The sequence below is a fragment of the Acanthopagrus latus genome, chromosome 5 (assembly GCF_904848185.1).
Source record: "Acanthopagrus latus isolate v.2019 chromosome 5, fAcaLat1.1, whole genome shotgun sequence".
NCBI lineage: Eukaryota > Metazoa > Chordata > Actinopteri > Spariformes > Sparidae > Acanthopagrus > Acanthopagrus latus.
In genome coordinates, this window is record NC_051043.1 from 23,277,308 (window position 1) to 23,292,978 (window position 15,671).

Genomic DNA, 15,671 nt, shown 5'->3' on the forward strand with positions numbered 1-15,671 from the left:
ATGCTGGCTCTTTATGATGATTTATTTGTCTCATTTGCCTACCAATGCACACAGTAATGCCCGAGGAAAGTCCCAGTGCTGTTTCTCCACAACTTGTTTTATTGTAAATCTGTCTGAGCCAAGCTTCCTTTGTTCTTAGAACGCCGGTCGCTCTTCACAGGGAGGGACGTGTGTGCGGCTGTGCATGTGCAGGTGTGCGTGGCGGTTCGTGCACACGCGCACAGTGTGACCAGTGGCTCAGCTTGAGGCCGAGGTGCTGCCAAGAAGAAGCGAGGTGAGTTCCTCTGAAGTCTGCTGTCTCTTTGATGTGGGCCGGCCCTTTACTGACAGCTTCGGCTCTGACGCGACCACAACACACTAACACACACACACACACACACACACTTTCCTTTTACCTGCCACTGACGCTCACTGACCCCCTTCTCCTGCTCAGTCCTCATTCCATTCAGTGTCGCTGCACGTGGCTGCCTGTGCACAAGCAGGATATCAAAATGCAAAACTTTTCCTTGCGTGTTGCCAGATTATTTGCATGAATGTTGCAAAGCCATTGCAAGATTTATTCAACTGGAACTTCACTCATGCAACAGTGCAGATTTCCTAACAATGCATCTCTGATATATATATATATATATAAAGCTCGACCCCAGCGTTCTGCAGCAGAGCAAAAATTGGGTTATTAATACCACACAGCCTCCCATTTCCTCTTGGATGCACAAAATTACGACTAAGCACAGTCCTCGCTGACACGCGGACCTCTGCAGTCTGAGCTGCCTGCACGCAGGAACACAAAAGAAAGCTCTTTTCCTGCAAGCCCCCCAGACTCGGCCTCGATTCTAGCTGCAGCGATTGCACAAGCTGTCGCGCAAGGCAGCTGGTCTACGTACCAGCAGTGAGAGAGTTCGGTGCCTGGAAGGAGCACATGTCACAAGCATCATCATGTCGCAACAACTCTCCCCTCTCTCTGTTCAGCTCTCTCTCAACCACCGGTCTTTCCGTCTCACACCCACATTTGACTTTTTTTTGAGACTTTTACTTGGTAGCTGATGTCATGCAACACTTCCTGATTCCTCTAAGTATCTGTGCAACCTGCTGTCATTTCCCATAAGCTGCTGCTGCAGCTTAGCTAACTCAAGGTCTGGCCAATGGTCTGTAAAAAAAGAGAAAAGAACATTTCTGACAACAGAGGATGAGTTTCACTTCAAATGTTTATTGACAAAGCATTAAAAATGAGTACACTTCAAATGGATATTGCATCGTTTCAGTCTGCATATTTGAAAGTAAAAATAATAGTCCATGAATAAGTGTCTCAGGTGCAGACACAGCTTAGGTCAGGATGTGCAAGCAAAGTCTCTGCTTATTCCAAGAAGTTCCTGACAGCTGCGCTGGAAAAGAAAAAAAGAAAAAAAAAATCCACTTAGACATTCTCGGATACCCTCGTCTTCTGGACCGACATCTTCCTCCTGACTCTCTGATGAGGTTCAGTCCCAGCCTCTGCACTTTCATGCGTCCATCTCTTGCACAGTCCTGGTCCCTGTGACCTCCTCCTCTCAGTTCCCTGCTGCCTCTTATCTAGGCCAGTAACTAGGTCAAAACTTCTTTTCATGCACTTTGCAGCACAGTCCAAAAAACAAGAAACCTTCTCAGTGTCCCATCAGGCTTTCTGGTCCAAGGTCCAAGCCCCCCTGGCCAGTGTCCGCACTTGACCTCTGAACTTCAACCCCCTTTTTCCTCAGGGGTAATCCAGAGCCAACGTGCCGACCCAGAATGCACCGTAGGGGGTTAACACAGCCACAGCCTCTTAATCCAGACGTGTGAGACGGAAAGGCTCCCGACACCTCTGGCTGAAAGCTCAGCTCCTTGACTTTCTTTTCATCATCTTCAACATCAGCATGTGAAGCTCTGCAAGGGGAATGTCTCTTCAGCGCTCTGGGAGTGTGATGGTGGGCACCCAGTCGTACACGCTGCGGCTCTCCTCGCAGAACAGGCTCAGCTTGTCCAGAGAGGGGTCTTTCCATGGGTTTGCACTGGGGCTCTGGAATATATTAAAAAAAAAAGAGGGGAGATATTTTAGAGTCAGAACACCTGCCACAAATACAGAACATGGAGACACCGCAGTGAGCATGGTGTGCAGACAGAGCAGTGATGCGTGCATGATTCACTGGCTGGCTGGCTGAGTGGGTGCTTCCCGGGAACGTACCGTGACAAGAATGCAGTGCGCGTCCTTGGGCTCGCCGGTCTCGTCTGCGCCCACGAGGTCGGCCAGGCGCCCGATGTCGTTGACGCGCACCACGTTGATGTCGTTGTCGAAGCAGAACGCCTGGATGAGGGTGAAGTGGATCTGGAGGGCGATGTCGCACTCGTACTCCTCATCGGTGGCGAGGACGCAGAATGCCACGCTGTCTGGATCACTGTGGAGGCAAACAGGGGAGAGAGAGCCGGTCAGAACATGTTCGCTCACGCTTTGCGCTTGAAAAATCAGAAGAAGAAAAAAATAGTCCAATCGTAGTTACTTAGGAATTGCAATACTTACACATTCATGACTTTGGCAGATTCATAAACTCCAACTGTCAGGTAGTCCTGCTTCTTCGCAGCGACCAGCAGCTCCTCCAGGGCTGCGCCTGCACTTTGCACCCTTCACAAAGAGAAAACACACACCATCAGACCACCGGGAACACTGTCACACACAGTTAACGCGTCAAACGGCAGCAGCTCCAGCGATCACGATGAATCCGTGCGTCAAATATTTACCTGTCTGCGTTTTCCATGGCGTTGTCTTGTCCGCGGATCTCTTCCAGAGTCATAGTTATAATCCAAATAATGCGCGATCGGGAGTCCGCAGTGAGCAGAGAAGGTCCGAGTGTGTGTGTCTGAGTGAGTGTGTGTCTCTCCGTGTGAAGTCTCTTGCGTTATTCTGAGCTCGGAACAGGCGGTGGGTGGATTTATAGCAGGTCGGCGTAGTTTCTCGGCAAGGGGCGGTCTCTTTCCGGCTTCTGCTCTCCTGCCATTGGCTCAGAGGGCGAAGCCGGGGAGAGGAAAGCAAAAGTCCCCGGGCAGTTACGCGGAGCATGTTGACAACCCCACGTGGGGCGGATTGCAGGAGGAGGGGGGGCAAGATTACAACCTTTCAAGAAATTCCCCCCACCACCACCGCTCGTCCATCCACCCACCAGCGATTCCTCCTTTACCTTGTCAACATCCAGCATCACCAGAAAACACTGAAAGTCCCGTCTGAGCTGAGCTGGACTTTGACGGCGAGCAGCTGATGCAACCGCACAGTAAAACACAATGCGCGGCGGGGCATGTGACGACATGTTTATGACCCGAGTCCGAGTGATATTAGACGCTCCTGGAGAATAAACAGACCGTATTGATTGTTTTTGCCCAAGTGATGTTGAATAACTCTTAGCCTTGTGTGTTTATCGGTTATGTAATTGTGCCAAGTGGTGTTTTTGCCGTGACAGTTATAAAACCAACGGGAAAGGAAAGGGGACGCACAACAAACAGCCATCCTACAGGTGCCAGCGTAACACAATACCCGGATCAGTTGAGTTTGGAGGAAAATTGCCGGATCTTTTTTTTTTTTTTTTCCCTGAGGGTTGAATCAGCAGTGGAATCGGTACAGAGATGAGTCCACTCCAGTGATAAACTCTGGAACAGTCTTCTCAGAACTGGACTTCCCCAGCCTCGGGGAATCACTGGCCCGGAGTTATATTTAGCTCGTCCAAACTTTCCCTGTATAAGTCTTTGCCCTTAATAAACAGCGTGTTGATGGCGCACCTGGACCCCTGTCAAGCCTGTTACCCAACCTGTGTTTACAGTCTGCTGAGCTGGTTAGAGCGAGAAGTCTGTCCTGACCCGGATAGGGCCACGTTTCCCGGTGGCGTTGTTCTTTCTTTTTTTTTTTTTTTTTGGAGGGGTGAGAGAGACAGCTTGAGGCCGGCACACGCCAGGGTTTTTTTGTTGTTGTTGTTCGCCCTCTGAAAAGGAAGCTTAATTGCGCAGCCTGAGTCGACGCGTGTCGTTTTCTTGTGACACAACAATACTCAGGTCCTCCACCTGCCCCCCGATCCTTTCATGGTGTTGGGGGGTGTATGGCCCCTGTGTGTGTGTGTGTGTGTGTGTGTGTGCGTAATTAGCCCACTCCATTCAGTACCCCTTGCAGGCAGATGCCCGACAGATGCGCCAGGGCCCCCCAACCCCGCTAAAGCGCCACGTGCCGTCGGCCAGTGGTGCTTTCCATGCCCGTTTATCTTATCAGCAGGGACTGTATGTGTTTACATTCAACGAAACATGCTTTTTCAGAAGGCTCTGCATATTGACAGGCTTGGCATTAAAGGAAAAGTTCAGCCGAAAATGAGAAGTTTTCCACCAGTCAGCAGGTGCAGTGCCCGTAGTCCACCAAACATTTCTAGAGCTTCTCAGCTGAACAGCAACGCAGCATTCTCCAAAACTACCTTAGCAGATGGGGACTTGTTTTAAAACTTTAAAGGAAACACTGGAATTAAACATAAAATGGCCCTGTAAAGCATTTCCAGCATAATCCAGGCCTGCAGAGAAGTTGTTATCTACTATCATTCCAAATCACGGTGCAATCGCGGGACTTCTGGGACTTGGATTTACACCCGACAAGGTGCACGAAGACGCTTTGTGTTGCTGCCAGTAGATTTTTAAAACAAGTCCCAGTCTACCTCAGGTGCTTCGGAGAGTGCTGAAACGCAGCAGAAATGTTTCGCACACCACAAAACCTCATCCGACTTCTCATCGGCATGCGGGGTGAGCAGGCGATGGCTGAATTTTCATTTCAGGGGGGAACTTCTCCTTTAATCTGTAAGCATGAGTGCATCAGAGAAATCACAAAAGTCATCACAAAGAAAATGTGCACCCCCCCACAGCTACAAAGAGCACAAAGTCGGCCTTATTACTAAATGATTTATTACTAATGCGGTCTGGTGACGGTTGTTTTCTTTGTTAAACGATGAGTCAAACAATGAACCGCGCTGACATTTAACAACATGCAAATGAGGATGCCTACATGATAACCGGGTGACCTTTAACCTAATCTAAACCATCTCTCAGGCTGCAGAGAGCTCGCTGTCAGAAAATCCTTGGCAGACGTCGCCATCTGCTGGCGGCTCAGAGAGAGTGACCTTTCCTCCGTCTACGCAACCGGTCTGAACATGTTGAATAAGCTCATGACTCATCTGATTCCAACCTCACACTCCTGAGTCACCAGCCACTTCCAATATGTTGTTGTTATTCCCAGACAGATGAGGTTAACTTGCAAAGTCAGAAAAATACTGTTTGCCAAGTGTGGAGCAGGAACAAGAACTCAGGGGGGATTTAAAAAAAAAAAAAAAAACATCTGCAGCAAATCTACAGTTTCATTTCAGCCTCTATCATTTAAATGTATTTAAGAGGCCTGTGACTCCCTGAAACATGCTCAGTATGTCCCTGTTATATCCATACAGGTAAAATCTACATGAGGTTTGCATTGATACATCCAAATCCACTCAGGTCAGACAAAAACTATTACAGACGATCCTATTATACGCAGAAGCTTCTGGAATTTTACAGTTGTGAATGTAGGAAGCAGTTTGGCTGAGATGACGGGGGGAAATCCCAGGCTGGCTGTGCAAAACAGATTAAGCACAGCCTCCCAAATAAACTGCGTGTGAAGCATCTAACTTCCCGAAAAACCAATTGTGGTCAGAGGCAGTTCCGGACTGTGTGAAGGCAGCATCTGAATGCTAATTGTCTGGGAAAACAGCACTTTTGGAAAGTTTAAAGAAGACTTCCTATTGATAAAGAGAGGTTATAATAAACAGAAGGGCTGTTCAAACACATTTTTACATGTGTAGAACAGCCTCAGGTAAATCCTGAAACAGTTATTAGTGTGAATGCTGAGTCAGCATTCACACTATTGTTCTTCTGGAATTTATCTTTATTATTCCAGATTCCGTACGTTTTTTGGCACCTTTCTCCTGCAAACTTTGTGCTATAGAAACCAAGTATCAAAATGTGCAGCTTTTTAAGGACATTACTGCATTTATTTTTTCTTTTTTTCTACCTTTTTCACTTTTAGAAATATTCAGCTTTTTATGCAAAATTTTGCCCATTTTTCAGCCTTTCAACTTTTCAACATTTTCATAAATTCAGCTTTTTATAAAAAAAAAAAAAAATTAACATTGCCGCAAATGGGAAAAGCTTCAAATCCTCGTCAAAAATCCTCAACTTTCAACCTCTTCTTCTCCCTCATGCTTTGAGCTAGAGACACCATTCCAACTTTAAAAGAGTCACCCAACCTTGAGCTATTGGCCTTGTATTCACTTTTTAAACATATTGTACGGTTTTGAACTAATCACAGTTTTAGTTTGAAGAACATTTAGCCCGTCTTCTGACTTTATAATGGGTGTGTATTGTGTCAGCTAGAGTGCGTGACATCATCGCAAGAGTGTAGAGCAGCTGAAGCTGCTCAAGAAAAAAATTCTCTTCAGCTTGATTTAGACCCCAAACCTTTTACTCAACATAGGCAATGTATACATAGAAATGTAGGAAAACTTGTTGGCTTTCAGAAAATGGTCTCATTTTAGATGAATGAGTTACAGTTTTGGATGTGGAAGCCCTTGAGCGACAAGAAGTGAAGCAGCTGCCCCATAAGCTGCAATGCTGATTTTGAGCCTAAATTTCTAGAGGACAGCAGACGGTACCTGATTTGTCTCTCGCATTTGTGCCCTCATTTCTCACCTTCCAGAAATAAAAACCAGATGACCGAGTTCAGCAATATCTCCTCTCACTCACCATATAGATATTTTGACCCTAACTATTAATGATTTTTCTAAAATTGCAGGGGTTTGTGAGGCATTTTCCCATTCATTCTTATGGGTCCATTTTCATCTCTGTCTCTGTTACTTCTCTAGCGTGTCTATCTGTAGAATGCGTGTGTATTGTGTCAGCTAGAGTGAGTGACACAATTACTTGATTGGAGAGCAGCTGGAACACTGGACAAAGAATTCTCTTCAGCTGGATTTGAATCCAACATCTTTCACTTTACATAGATAATGCAGCCATTTTAAGCTCTTTTTGCCTTTAACTTTTCACGTTTTCAGTGTTTTTTCACCTTTTTAAGTTCTTTCTGCTTTTAACTCTCCACCATTCCAGTCTTTTTTCACATTTTTAACCACTTTCTGCCCTCTTGCTCTAGACCTTTTTAGCCTTTTCAGATATTCATCTTTCTGTCTTTTCAACTCCTTCAAACATTCTGCTTCATGTTCAGATATGAAAATGTTAAACTTTTTAAACTCTTTCAGCCCTCCTCAGCTTTTCTGCCTTTTCATCTTTTAAAAATATTCATCTTTGTACCTTTGCAGCTTTTCTATACATTCTGCTTCATGTTCCCCTACAGAAACTGTTCGGCGATCAATATGTTCAACTTTTAAAGCTCTTTCTGCCTTTAACTTTCCACTTTTTCAGTCTTTTTTTTTTACCTTTTTGAGCTCTTTCTGCCCTCTTATTCTACAACCTTTCGGCCTTTTCTGTCTTTTTTCTCCTTTTCAAGCTCTTTCGGCCCTCTTGCTCTACACCTTTTTAGCCTTTTCAGATATTCATCGTTCTGCCTTTTCAACTCCTTTAAACATTCCGCTTCATGTTCAGCTTTGAAAAAGTTCAACTTTTTAAACTCTTTCAGCCCTCTTCAGTTTTTCTGTCTTTTCATCTTTTGAAAATATTCATCTCTCTGCCTTTTGAGCTTCTTTGAACATTCAGCTTCATGTTCAGCTACAGAAATTGTTCAGCCATCAACGTGTTCAGCGTTTCTGCCTTTTAACTTTTCAACTTTTTCAGCTTTTCAGCAGTACATTCAGCAGATTTCCCTTCGGCCTTCAGCATTCACACTGTATTTTCACAGGAAATGCAATTTTTGACACAAATGTTTAGTTGATTGAGCCTTTTGTATTGTTTAATTTCAATGTAGGCCTTTTGTGATCAACTATGGAAAATAAATGGCTCAATAAATATGACAATATGCCTTTGTATGCACCAAAAGTAAAACCAAAAACAAATGCAGGCATTCACTAATTTGTCAAATGAGATTAAGTGATATTTCTATTTTAAATTTGTCTCAGTCCACCTTTTTATTCACTTTATTAATTACAGACCAGAAATAAACACAGAAATACATTCATTGAATATATTAATAAGATAAAATAGAAAATTAAATGGGGATGTCAATATTTTATTATTATTTTGGGGGTACTTAAAGGCATATTTCAATATTTATCAAACCATTACCTAATTTTTCATTTTGGCAGTTTCAGTCCTGCAGTCATTCATTTAAATCAAAACATAACAAAAGTAAATAAATAAAGCAGCAAATTAATGTCACATCTTATAAATGAATGCCTATGTTTGTTTTTAATATAGTTTTTGGTAGATTTACTTGAATATAATTGATTTATTGAGTCATTTCTTAATTTTTGATTTTGACACATTCAGTCCTCCATATCATTTATAGCATCCCCAAGATGAAACACTGAACTTACCGTTTTCTCTCTATTCCCTCATCGACACTGCACGAGACAAAGTCCGATTTATAAAAAGTTTATTATTATAATAGAGGTCCAGACATGTATTATACATAAAGAGTTCGAATGTACAGAGGAGCTACAATCATTTAAGTGTATTTACATTCCCTTCTTGGGCTATGTCAAATGTCAGTGCATTTGTTCAACATGATCAACATTTAAAATCTCAAAAAAGCAGTTCCAATACCATTTTCGATTCCACAGTAACGGAAGAAATACACAAAAAAAAGGAACAAAAATGCCTCACTGACAAAACAGGTCATTACATTTTTTAAGTATATTTTACTGCAACACGGTTTTACTGAGCAGATATATCGAACCCCATTACTCTGTGCACAGGTGAGAAGGTATTTCAGATGTGTTTATAAAAGGTAAGAACTGTCCCATGAAGTTCAAAAAAGAGGAGATCGAGGGGGTAGACTGGGGTCGGCTACAGGCATTTTGTTCTATAGTTTATTTTCTTGTTTTACTGTACAACATAAAAACAAAGCATTCCATTCAAAATTAAAAAGGAGCATGGATACCCTTGTTACAAGGGGAATACTAACAAACTTTACAAGTCTTCTAAATGGCCAAATGTCCTGCAATGGCTTTAAGCATTACGTGGTCAACCACTTTGATCAAGCTTCATGAAAAAACAAGCAGCCTATCTTCTAATAAGCGATGGATGTTTCTGGCTAGTTTGCTGTGGACTTCTTCTTTTCACAATTATTCCCTGTTGGGGAGTCATTCGTGATCATTTCTATATTAACATCTAGATCGGCTGGAGGTAATCACACGGATTGGAGTCAAACAAAGCTCCCCCCTTAGAATCTGGCGATAAATAATAATGTTTTCAAGTAATCTACTGCCGGTTCTTTTTAGATTTTCCTGTTGGTGATGCCCACTTTGTGGTGCCTTCAGTGCTAAGCAGCATATGGCTTCCAGCAAGCGGTGTATTTTATCGTTTACACTGCTGGAAAATATGGAAATCTCTCTCCAGTTCTTTTCGCCCACTGGAGGAAGGAAATCAATCCTGCAAAAAAGTGCAAAAAAGTAACAGTAGTTAATCAGACGGCAGCTGGAGAGGAAAAGTGGGGACAGACTGATATAGCGTGATTATTACTGATATTTTCCCTTCCTATTTGTTTAAGCTTCCCTCTGTTACCTAAAAGATTAGGAATATGGCTCCCTCTGCTGGTTATATTGGCCAACATCTCCCTACTACATCTCATCTGAGCGATGCTGCTGTAGTATGACAGACGGGGGGTTTCGATCTATCCAGTTATCCTTGGACCCTGCGACCTCGTACGCCACAGCAGACGCCACCGCGGCATCGATGGACCCTTCCTGTAAGGCCCCGGCCGGTCCTGGTGCTATCTCTTTAGCCTGTGCGGGGCTGGGGAAGTCTGCCGAGGAGTTGCTATTGACTCCCGTTTCCGAGTCAGGTTGCTCCACTCTCTGGTAGTCGGGGGTGTGATTCTTTTGACCGCCGGCGAAGATGGCTTTGTGGTTCTCCACCTCTGCTTGGGGCACTAAGAGAATCTCCTCGTCATCAGGCTCAAGGTAGGATAAAACATCTGTGCTTTCTGGTGGCACCGAGCGCAGGGTCCGGGAGACGACTGCAAAAATGAAATGACAAGAGAAAGCTGAGCCGAGAAAGCCACATTCTTGATGAGGAACTTTACACAATAAAGATAAATACACTAGAATCACAATGACAAGTGTTTAGGGAAGCTTTTCACCTAATGTGTGTTGATAAGATATAAAGAAGAAAGGTTGAAAGAGAATTGTTTTCTTTTCAGATAACTTACAGTCAGAGGGTGTGTAGAGTTCCTTCTGTTCTGCATTTCGGCCAAATGGATTGACTGACGGGAAGATGATGAGACAGAAAGAGAGCAGGAACACCTGAGGACAAAGCCAAGGACAGAGTGAGCAAAAAATACTGCAGCATGACAAAGAGCTCAAACCCTAATGTGGGAAATATAATCTGGAGAGAAAAAGAAGTTCACATAATTTTCATTTATTATTAGGCACACTGCCATCAAATGATTTGGAGCAAATATATTAGACTATATGGAGTGGAGGCAATATGGGCCACATTATGCATGACAAAAAGAACAGTTTGCCAGTAAACCTCAAAGAAGAACAAGAAGAAACAAAAAACAGTCGACTCATCTTTGAGGTAATGAGAGGTGCAAAGTGCAAACATTTTTTACCATAACACAGGTGCTGGTTGTGCTGGCCTTCATGGTCGACATCTTCACCAGAGCCTGTAGTTTCCTCAGTTGTTCTATCAAGGACCTGTAAGAACAAAGTGGACACATTTACTGTAAGAAACACCTCATATATATAAACATTATTACATATTAATATAGACAATATCTCTGAGCTCTTACATGTTCTGTTTCTGAAGCAGTTGGACTTTCTTCTGTAGTTCCAGGTTGTGTGCCGTGCAGATGGCGACCCTGCAGGAGACATTTCATCAGTGAATAATTAGTCAATTTTTGCCAAACGTATGTACGAGGACAACCATGAAAAAAAATATTCTTATATTCTTAGCAACAGTTATCTGAGATGTCTTGCTATATGAGGTACAGTGGGAATAGACTGCTGTCCTGAAAAAAGACATTTTTCTATATTCAAGAATTTAATAAAGAATTAATTTGGCCTCTCTAACACACCTGTTTTCCAGTCCGTCAACATACACCTTCTTCTTCTTGCGGCTCTCCTGAGCAGACTGCTTGTTGCGGATCTTCCTCCTGATTCTCTTCAAGGTTCTCTCCTCTGCCTGTTTAAACAGAGAGGAGGCTTTCAGCAGAATGTTGACATGACAGATGATGATGTGTGTGTCGCAGAGATCACGTAGAAAATCCATTTGAATATTCATCAAGCAAAAACATGGTCAAAGGGCCAAAAAGCTTTCATATTCAAGATAATAAAGATGCTGTTCAGGATTATATTACAATAACTGCTTCAAAAATGAACAACAGTCATTTCAATATATCAGCAGCATGTTGTTTGATTATGCTCATACATACATGAACATTTACATCGTCTGGCAGATGTTCTTGGCCTGTGCAGCTTACAGCATCGTGACAAGATGATCAGCTCATGTAAATAAACATTTTTCACCATCAGTTACCTTTGTGAGAGGCATGTGAGTGGGAATAGTCGCTCCCTCTTTTGACAAAAGCCGCTTCTCCTCCTCAGTAAGCACGATCTCTTTAAACTGGAACTGCAGAGAGAAAAGACAAAAGATGTTTTAATTAAGAAAAATTAAAACATATAATATTGCGATACTAATACCAACACAAATAACATGTATAATCAAAATATATCCATGTTGATGGACATTTTGCTCTCAAACTTTAAAGGTTTTTGCGAGTCCATGGAAACACATGGGGTCTAACTAATAAGTGAAACAAAATCAGTCACGTCAGTAGACGTGTAATGGAACGTAGTTTACCACTCCAGCAATCCAACCCTTAGTAACGAGCAACAGAAAGGATTTTCAAGTCCCAGATGAGTGAACTCTGAGCTGATGTTAATGTTTTATCACGGTTGTTTCGCCATCGCCCTGATCATTTTGTGGGACACTCTCTCGCGGTGTGCCAGTTTGCTGATAACTAATTCCCGCATGTTGTCTCAGACTCCTCCCTAGCCATCTTCCTCCCTCCAACAGGCAGCCTGACCCTGTTGCTCCTCCTCGGACAGCTCCGTTTTATTTTTTCGCCAATTTCTCACTCTCTTGGGGTTGACAGAGACACGTTTAGCGGCTGCTTCTTCTGAGTTTTCCTCTGCATATTTTATGGCAGAAAGTTTGAATTTTTATTTTATTTTCTCTTTTTTTATATTTTGAGTAATCAGTCAGGTGTGCTGTCATACTGATTTGAATACAGTCTAAATGTCTTGTTGACCAAGATTGCTTGGTCTGTACCAAAGGGAAACAAACTCAATCTTCTTCAAGCAAACCCTTGGAATCACTCCCCAAAAAAGTATGTAGGGATAAAAAAACAGACCTGGTCTGTGTAGTTGAGTTCAGTTGAATCCTGTGTTGAGTCCTCTATGGACAAAGTGCAGGGCAGCTCGCTGGTGATGTCCTCCTCCATCGCCTCAGTCACCAAGTCATCTGACACAAGAGAAATAAATTCTATGATCTGCTCGACAAGCAAGTACCACTATTTGATTAAGTATGCAGCATCCTGCCTACAAAATATCCACTAAATCTGAGTGTTTTGAAGGGATTCAAGTGGACAAAGATGTTCAGTGAAGTTATAAAATATTCAAGAACCTACGTCCATAAAACTCACAAATCACATCAGAGTTCATGAACTACACATACCCAGATCAATGAAGACATCTGTATCTGGCTTCTCGGCCCTCACACTCTGCAAGATATCCATGTCTCTGCCTCCGCTCTGCAGCAGAGAGTAGCTGTGATCCGCCTGGACAGTTAAAGCCTCCAGGCTCTCTGTCTGCACCTCTTCAAGGCCCAGGGCAGGGTCAGAGTGCACCGGGCTGGGCTGGGAGTAGCTGGGACTGGGCACAACGTCAGTATCACTGCTCTGAGGACTCGGGCAACCGGGTATGTTGTTGTTTCCAACTCCAGTGCTCCTGCTGTCATCAGAAATACCGCTGTCGCTGCCCGAGGGAGAGCGAGAGGGACAGATGGTCCCCATGTCCTCCTCTTCCTCTAACAAGCTGGACAGGAAGTCTTCAGTATCCATACCTGTGAGCATCTGTAAGAGAAAAACAACTGCGTTACACTCCAAAATGCACTCTATAGTGTTGAAACTATTGTGTCTAACCTGAAAATTTACCCTTATAGCAGAAGTTATCAGTACAAACATTTAAAAAGAGGAGGAAATCCCCATTTTTAAGCAAGAGCTTTAATGCCAAGATTACATGAAGTTTGAAAATAAACAGCAGTAGCATTTTTAGTCATCCAAATACAAAGAGGAACAATATAGTTAAATGATGTCTCTGATAGAAATCCAACCAACAGTATCCTGAGTTGATATTTATTTTCTGTGAGTGATCTCTTACCTCTTGTTCAGACAGCCAGGATTCGATGAGCCCGTTTCCATCAGCAAAGAGAGACTCAGTAGACCCGTCCTCTCCACCGTGGAACAGCAGCCCCAACAGGTCTGCTCCATCCATCTCTGGAAGTTCTTCAGTTGCCGACATCTGGAGCAATACAGCAGCACACAGACAGCAGCAGCTGTTTAATATTTGTCAACAAAGGCATTGATGTTCATAAAATATAAGTATTATGTTGATATAATACAAGCAGGATGTCAGGCAAGACTTCATTTGGGATGATGTGATTTTGTGGGATAGCTTAAATGGCATATTGCATGCAACGACCGACTGATTTATAGATTAATCAATAGGTCCTTTTCAAAAACTCTGTTTTAAAAGACATCTACCTGGCCGTAACAATTATTGCCATTATCCGTGAACCGATTTGTTTATGAAATGTCAAAAGATTGTGAAAAATGCTTGTCACAATTTCCCAGACACAAAACTGACATCATCTGACTGTGTCCTTTGTCCAACCAACAGTGTAAAACCCCCACACTCTTCCATTAATATCATAAATGACAAAAAGGAAACGCATCCTTATAATTACGGGGCTAAAATGAGCAAATCTTTGACATTTTTGCTTAAGAAATGACTGAAAAATATCTGGCAATTAATTTTCTTTTAATTCAATTAATCATTGCAGCTGTCCCTGTCGGCTTCTCTTTGTTTTAAATCAATCTAAATGTAAATAAATATTTCTGGATTTTGCACAGTTCAACAGACAAAATAAGCAATTTAAAAGAAGTCATTCTTGGAAGATGAAAATAGACTGAACTAAAAAAAATCAGGTACAGCTGCTGAGTGACACGCTTTTTTTTAATCAATCTGACTGTTCTAGCTGAACACCTCTACATTCTTGACAATCATATCTAAGCACACACCTTAACAATGACCTTAATGATGCATAAAAGTCCCAGTAGTCATATGACATTTCAGATATCATGTCAAAGTTAAGTAGAATTTCCCTGCTTTATACCATGTGTGATGCTGCAGTGATCCATGTGTCACGGGACCACAGGCAGGTTGAGTTCACTACCAGCCTGCTCCCCCTCCATGTGGAGGCTGCAGGTGCATGCCGGATACTGATGCTGGTTTCATAACATCAGCAGACAGCATATTAGGTGTATAGTCCAAACAGACTAAACGTCCTCATGAATGGGTTACTAACACGTAGACTAACATGCAGTGTAAACAGCCTCTTATTGCATCATCTCAGCACTCCCAGCATGACATCATCTTGAACCGAGCCCCGCCCCCACATGCCTTTGTCACAAGATCTGAGTACATCCTCCAGTGTCAAAACAAATAAGACATTTAACCTTTAACTCATTCAAGGAAATTATCTCCCTTTTTTTTTGGTGATGCATTGCGTGTAAAAATAAACAATAAAAGTTAACAGTATGCACGCTGTCTGGATTTAAGGTGCCTTCATTGTCTTGCAAAATAAGAGCATTGTCTTTGCAGCAGAGACGTGTAAGTCACAATCGACCTGGTTAACGTGGCAGTGAACACAACACGAACAAAACGATTCATGAGCTTTTGATTCAGTAATAATAATAATAATAATAATAATAATAATAATAATAATAATAATAATAATAATACAGCATGGCAGCAGGGAAGAAAGGAAACGTCTTGAGGCCAACATCGACGAGCCAGCTAGCTGGTTAATTTAGTTATCTTAATACTCCCGTCATAATGTCGAGAGGGCGTGGTCCCTCGTGCAGTTAAACACGCTGAAAAACGTTAAGTCAGTAAATGTTGATATTAATGTTCTTACCGTTACCTGACAGGAGATAAAATACCATTCGACTGAGTCGTCCGGGCGTCTTTTTGGTTTGTCTCAGCGTTTCTTCGCTGCTGCCGTGTAGCCGTCACAGCACTTCCCCCTGAAACCACCTTCCAACAAGGCAAAAATTGCGTCATAACGCAAAGGCGGATGTGAGTACGTGGTCGTCTCCGGGAGCTTCTGGGAAGTGTAGTACAGCGCCCCGTGTACTGTGTGCACTGATCTCATGACTGCTA

The 15,671-nt window shown here is 42.8% G+C and overlaps 2 protein-coding genes across 4 annotated transcripts; both read right to left on the bottom strand.

The window, feature by feature from the left end:
- Positions 1-1,187: 1,187 nt before the first annotated feature.
- Positions 1,188-2,920, bottom strand: gadd45ga (growth arrest and DNA-damage-inducible, gamma a). Its single transcript, XM_037099547.1, has 4 exons — positions 2,749-2,920; positions 2,531-2,632; positions 2,198-2,408; positions 1,188-2,032 (listed from the first exon to the last, which is right to left on the bottom strand). Exons 1-4 carry the CDS (start codon positions 2,799-2,801, stop codon positions 1,919-1,921), a joined length of 480 nt encoding a protein of 159 aa, XP_036955442.1. The 5' UTR covers positions 2,802-2,920; the 3' UTR covers positions 1,188-1,918.
- Positions 2,921-8,579: 5,659 nt separating this feature from the next.
- creb3l3l (cAMP responsive element binding protein 3-like 3 like) lies at positions 8,580-15,547 on the bottom strand. Of its 3 annotated transcripts, XR_005075199.1 has the most exons (11): positions 15,427-15,547; positions 13,608-13,748; positions 12,904-13,300; positions 12,581-12,690; positions 11,704-11,796; positions 11,243-11,349; positions 10,958-11,026; positions 10,778-10,862; positions 10,373-10,466; positions 9,727-10,180; positions 8,580-9,594 (listed from the first exon to the last, which is right to left on the bottom strand). XR_005075199.1 is itself a non-coding variant. In XM_037098958.1 (10 exons), the coding sequence occupies exons 2-10, from the start codon at positions 13,746-13,748 to the stop codon at positions 9,783-9,785; spliced, it is 1,494 nt and encodes a 497-aa protein (XP_036954853.1). In that variant the 5' UTR covers positions 15,433-15,547; the 3' UTR covers positions 8,580-9,782. The 3 variants fall into 3 exon arrangements, 2 of the variants coding, with proteins under 2 accessions (XP_036954853.1, XP_036954851.1); XM_037098958.1 differs by having other exon boundaries at positions 8,580-10,180; positions 15,433-15,547; XM_037098956.1 differs by having other exon boundaries at positions 8,580-10,180.
- Between the last annotated feature and the right edge of the window lie 124 nt (positions 15,548-15,671).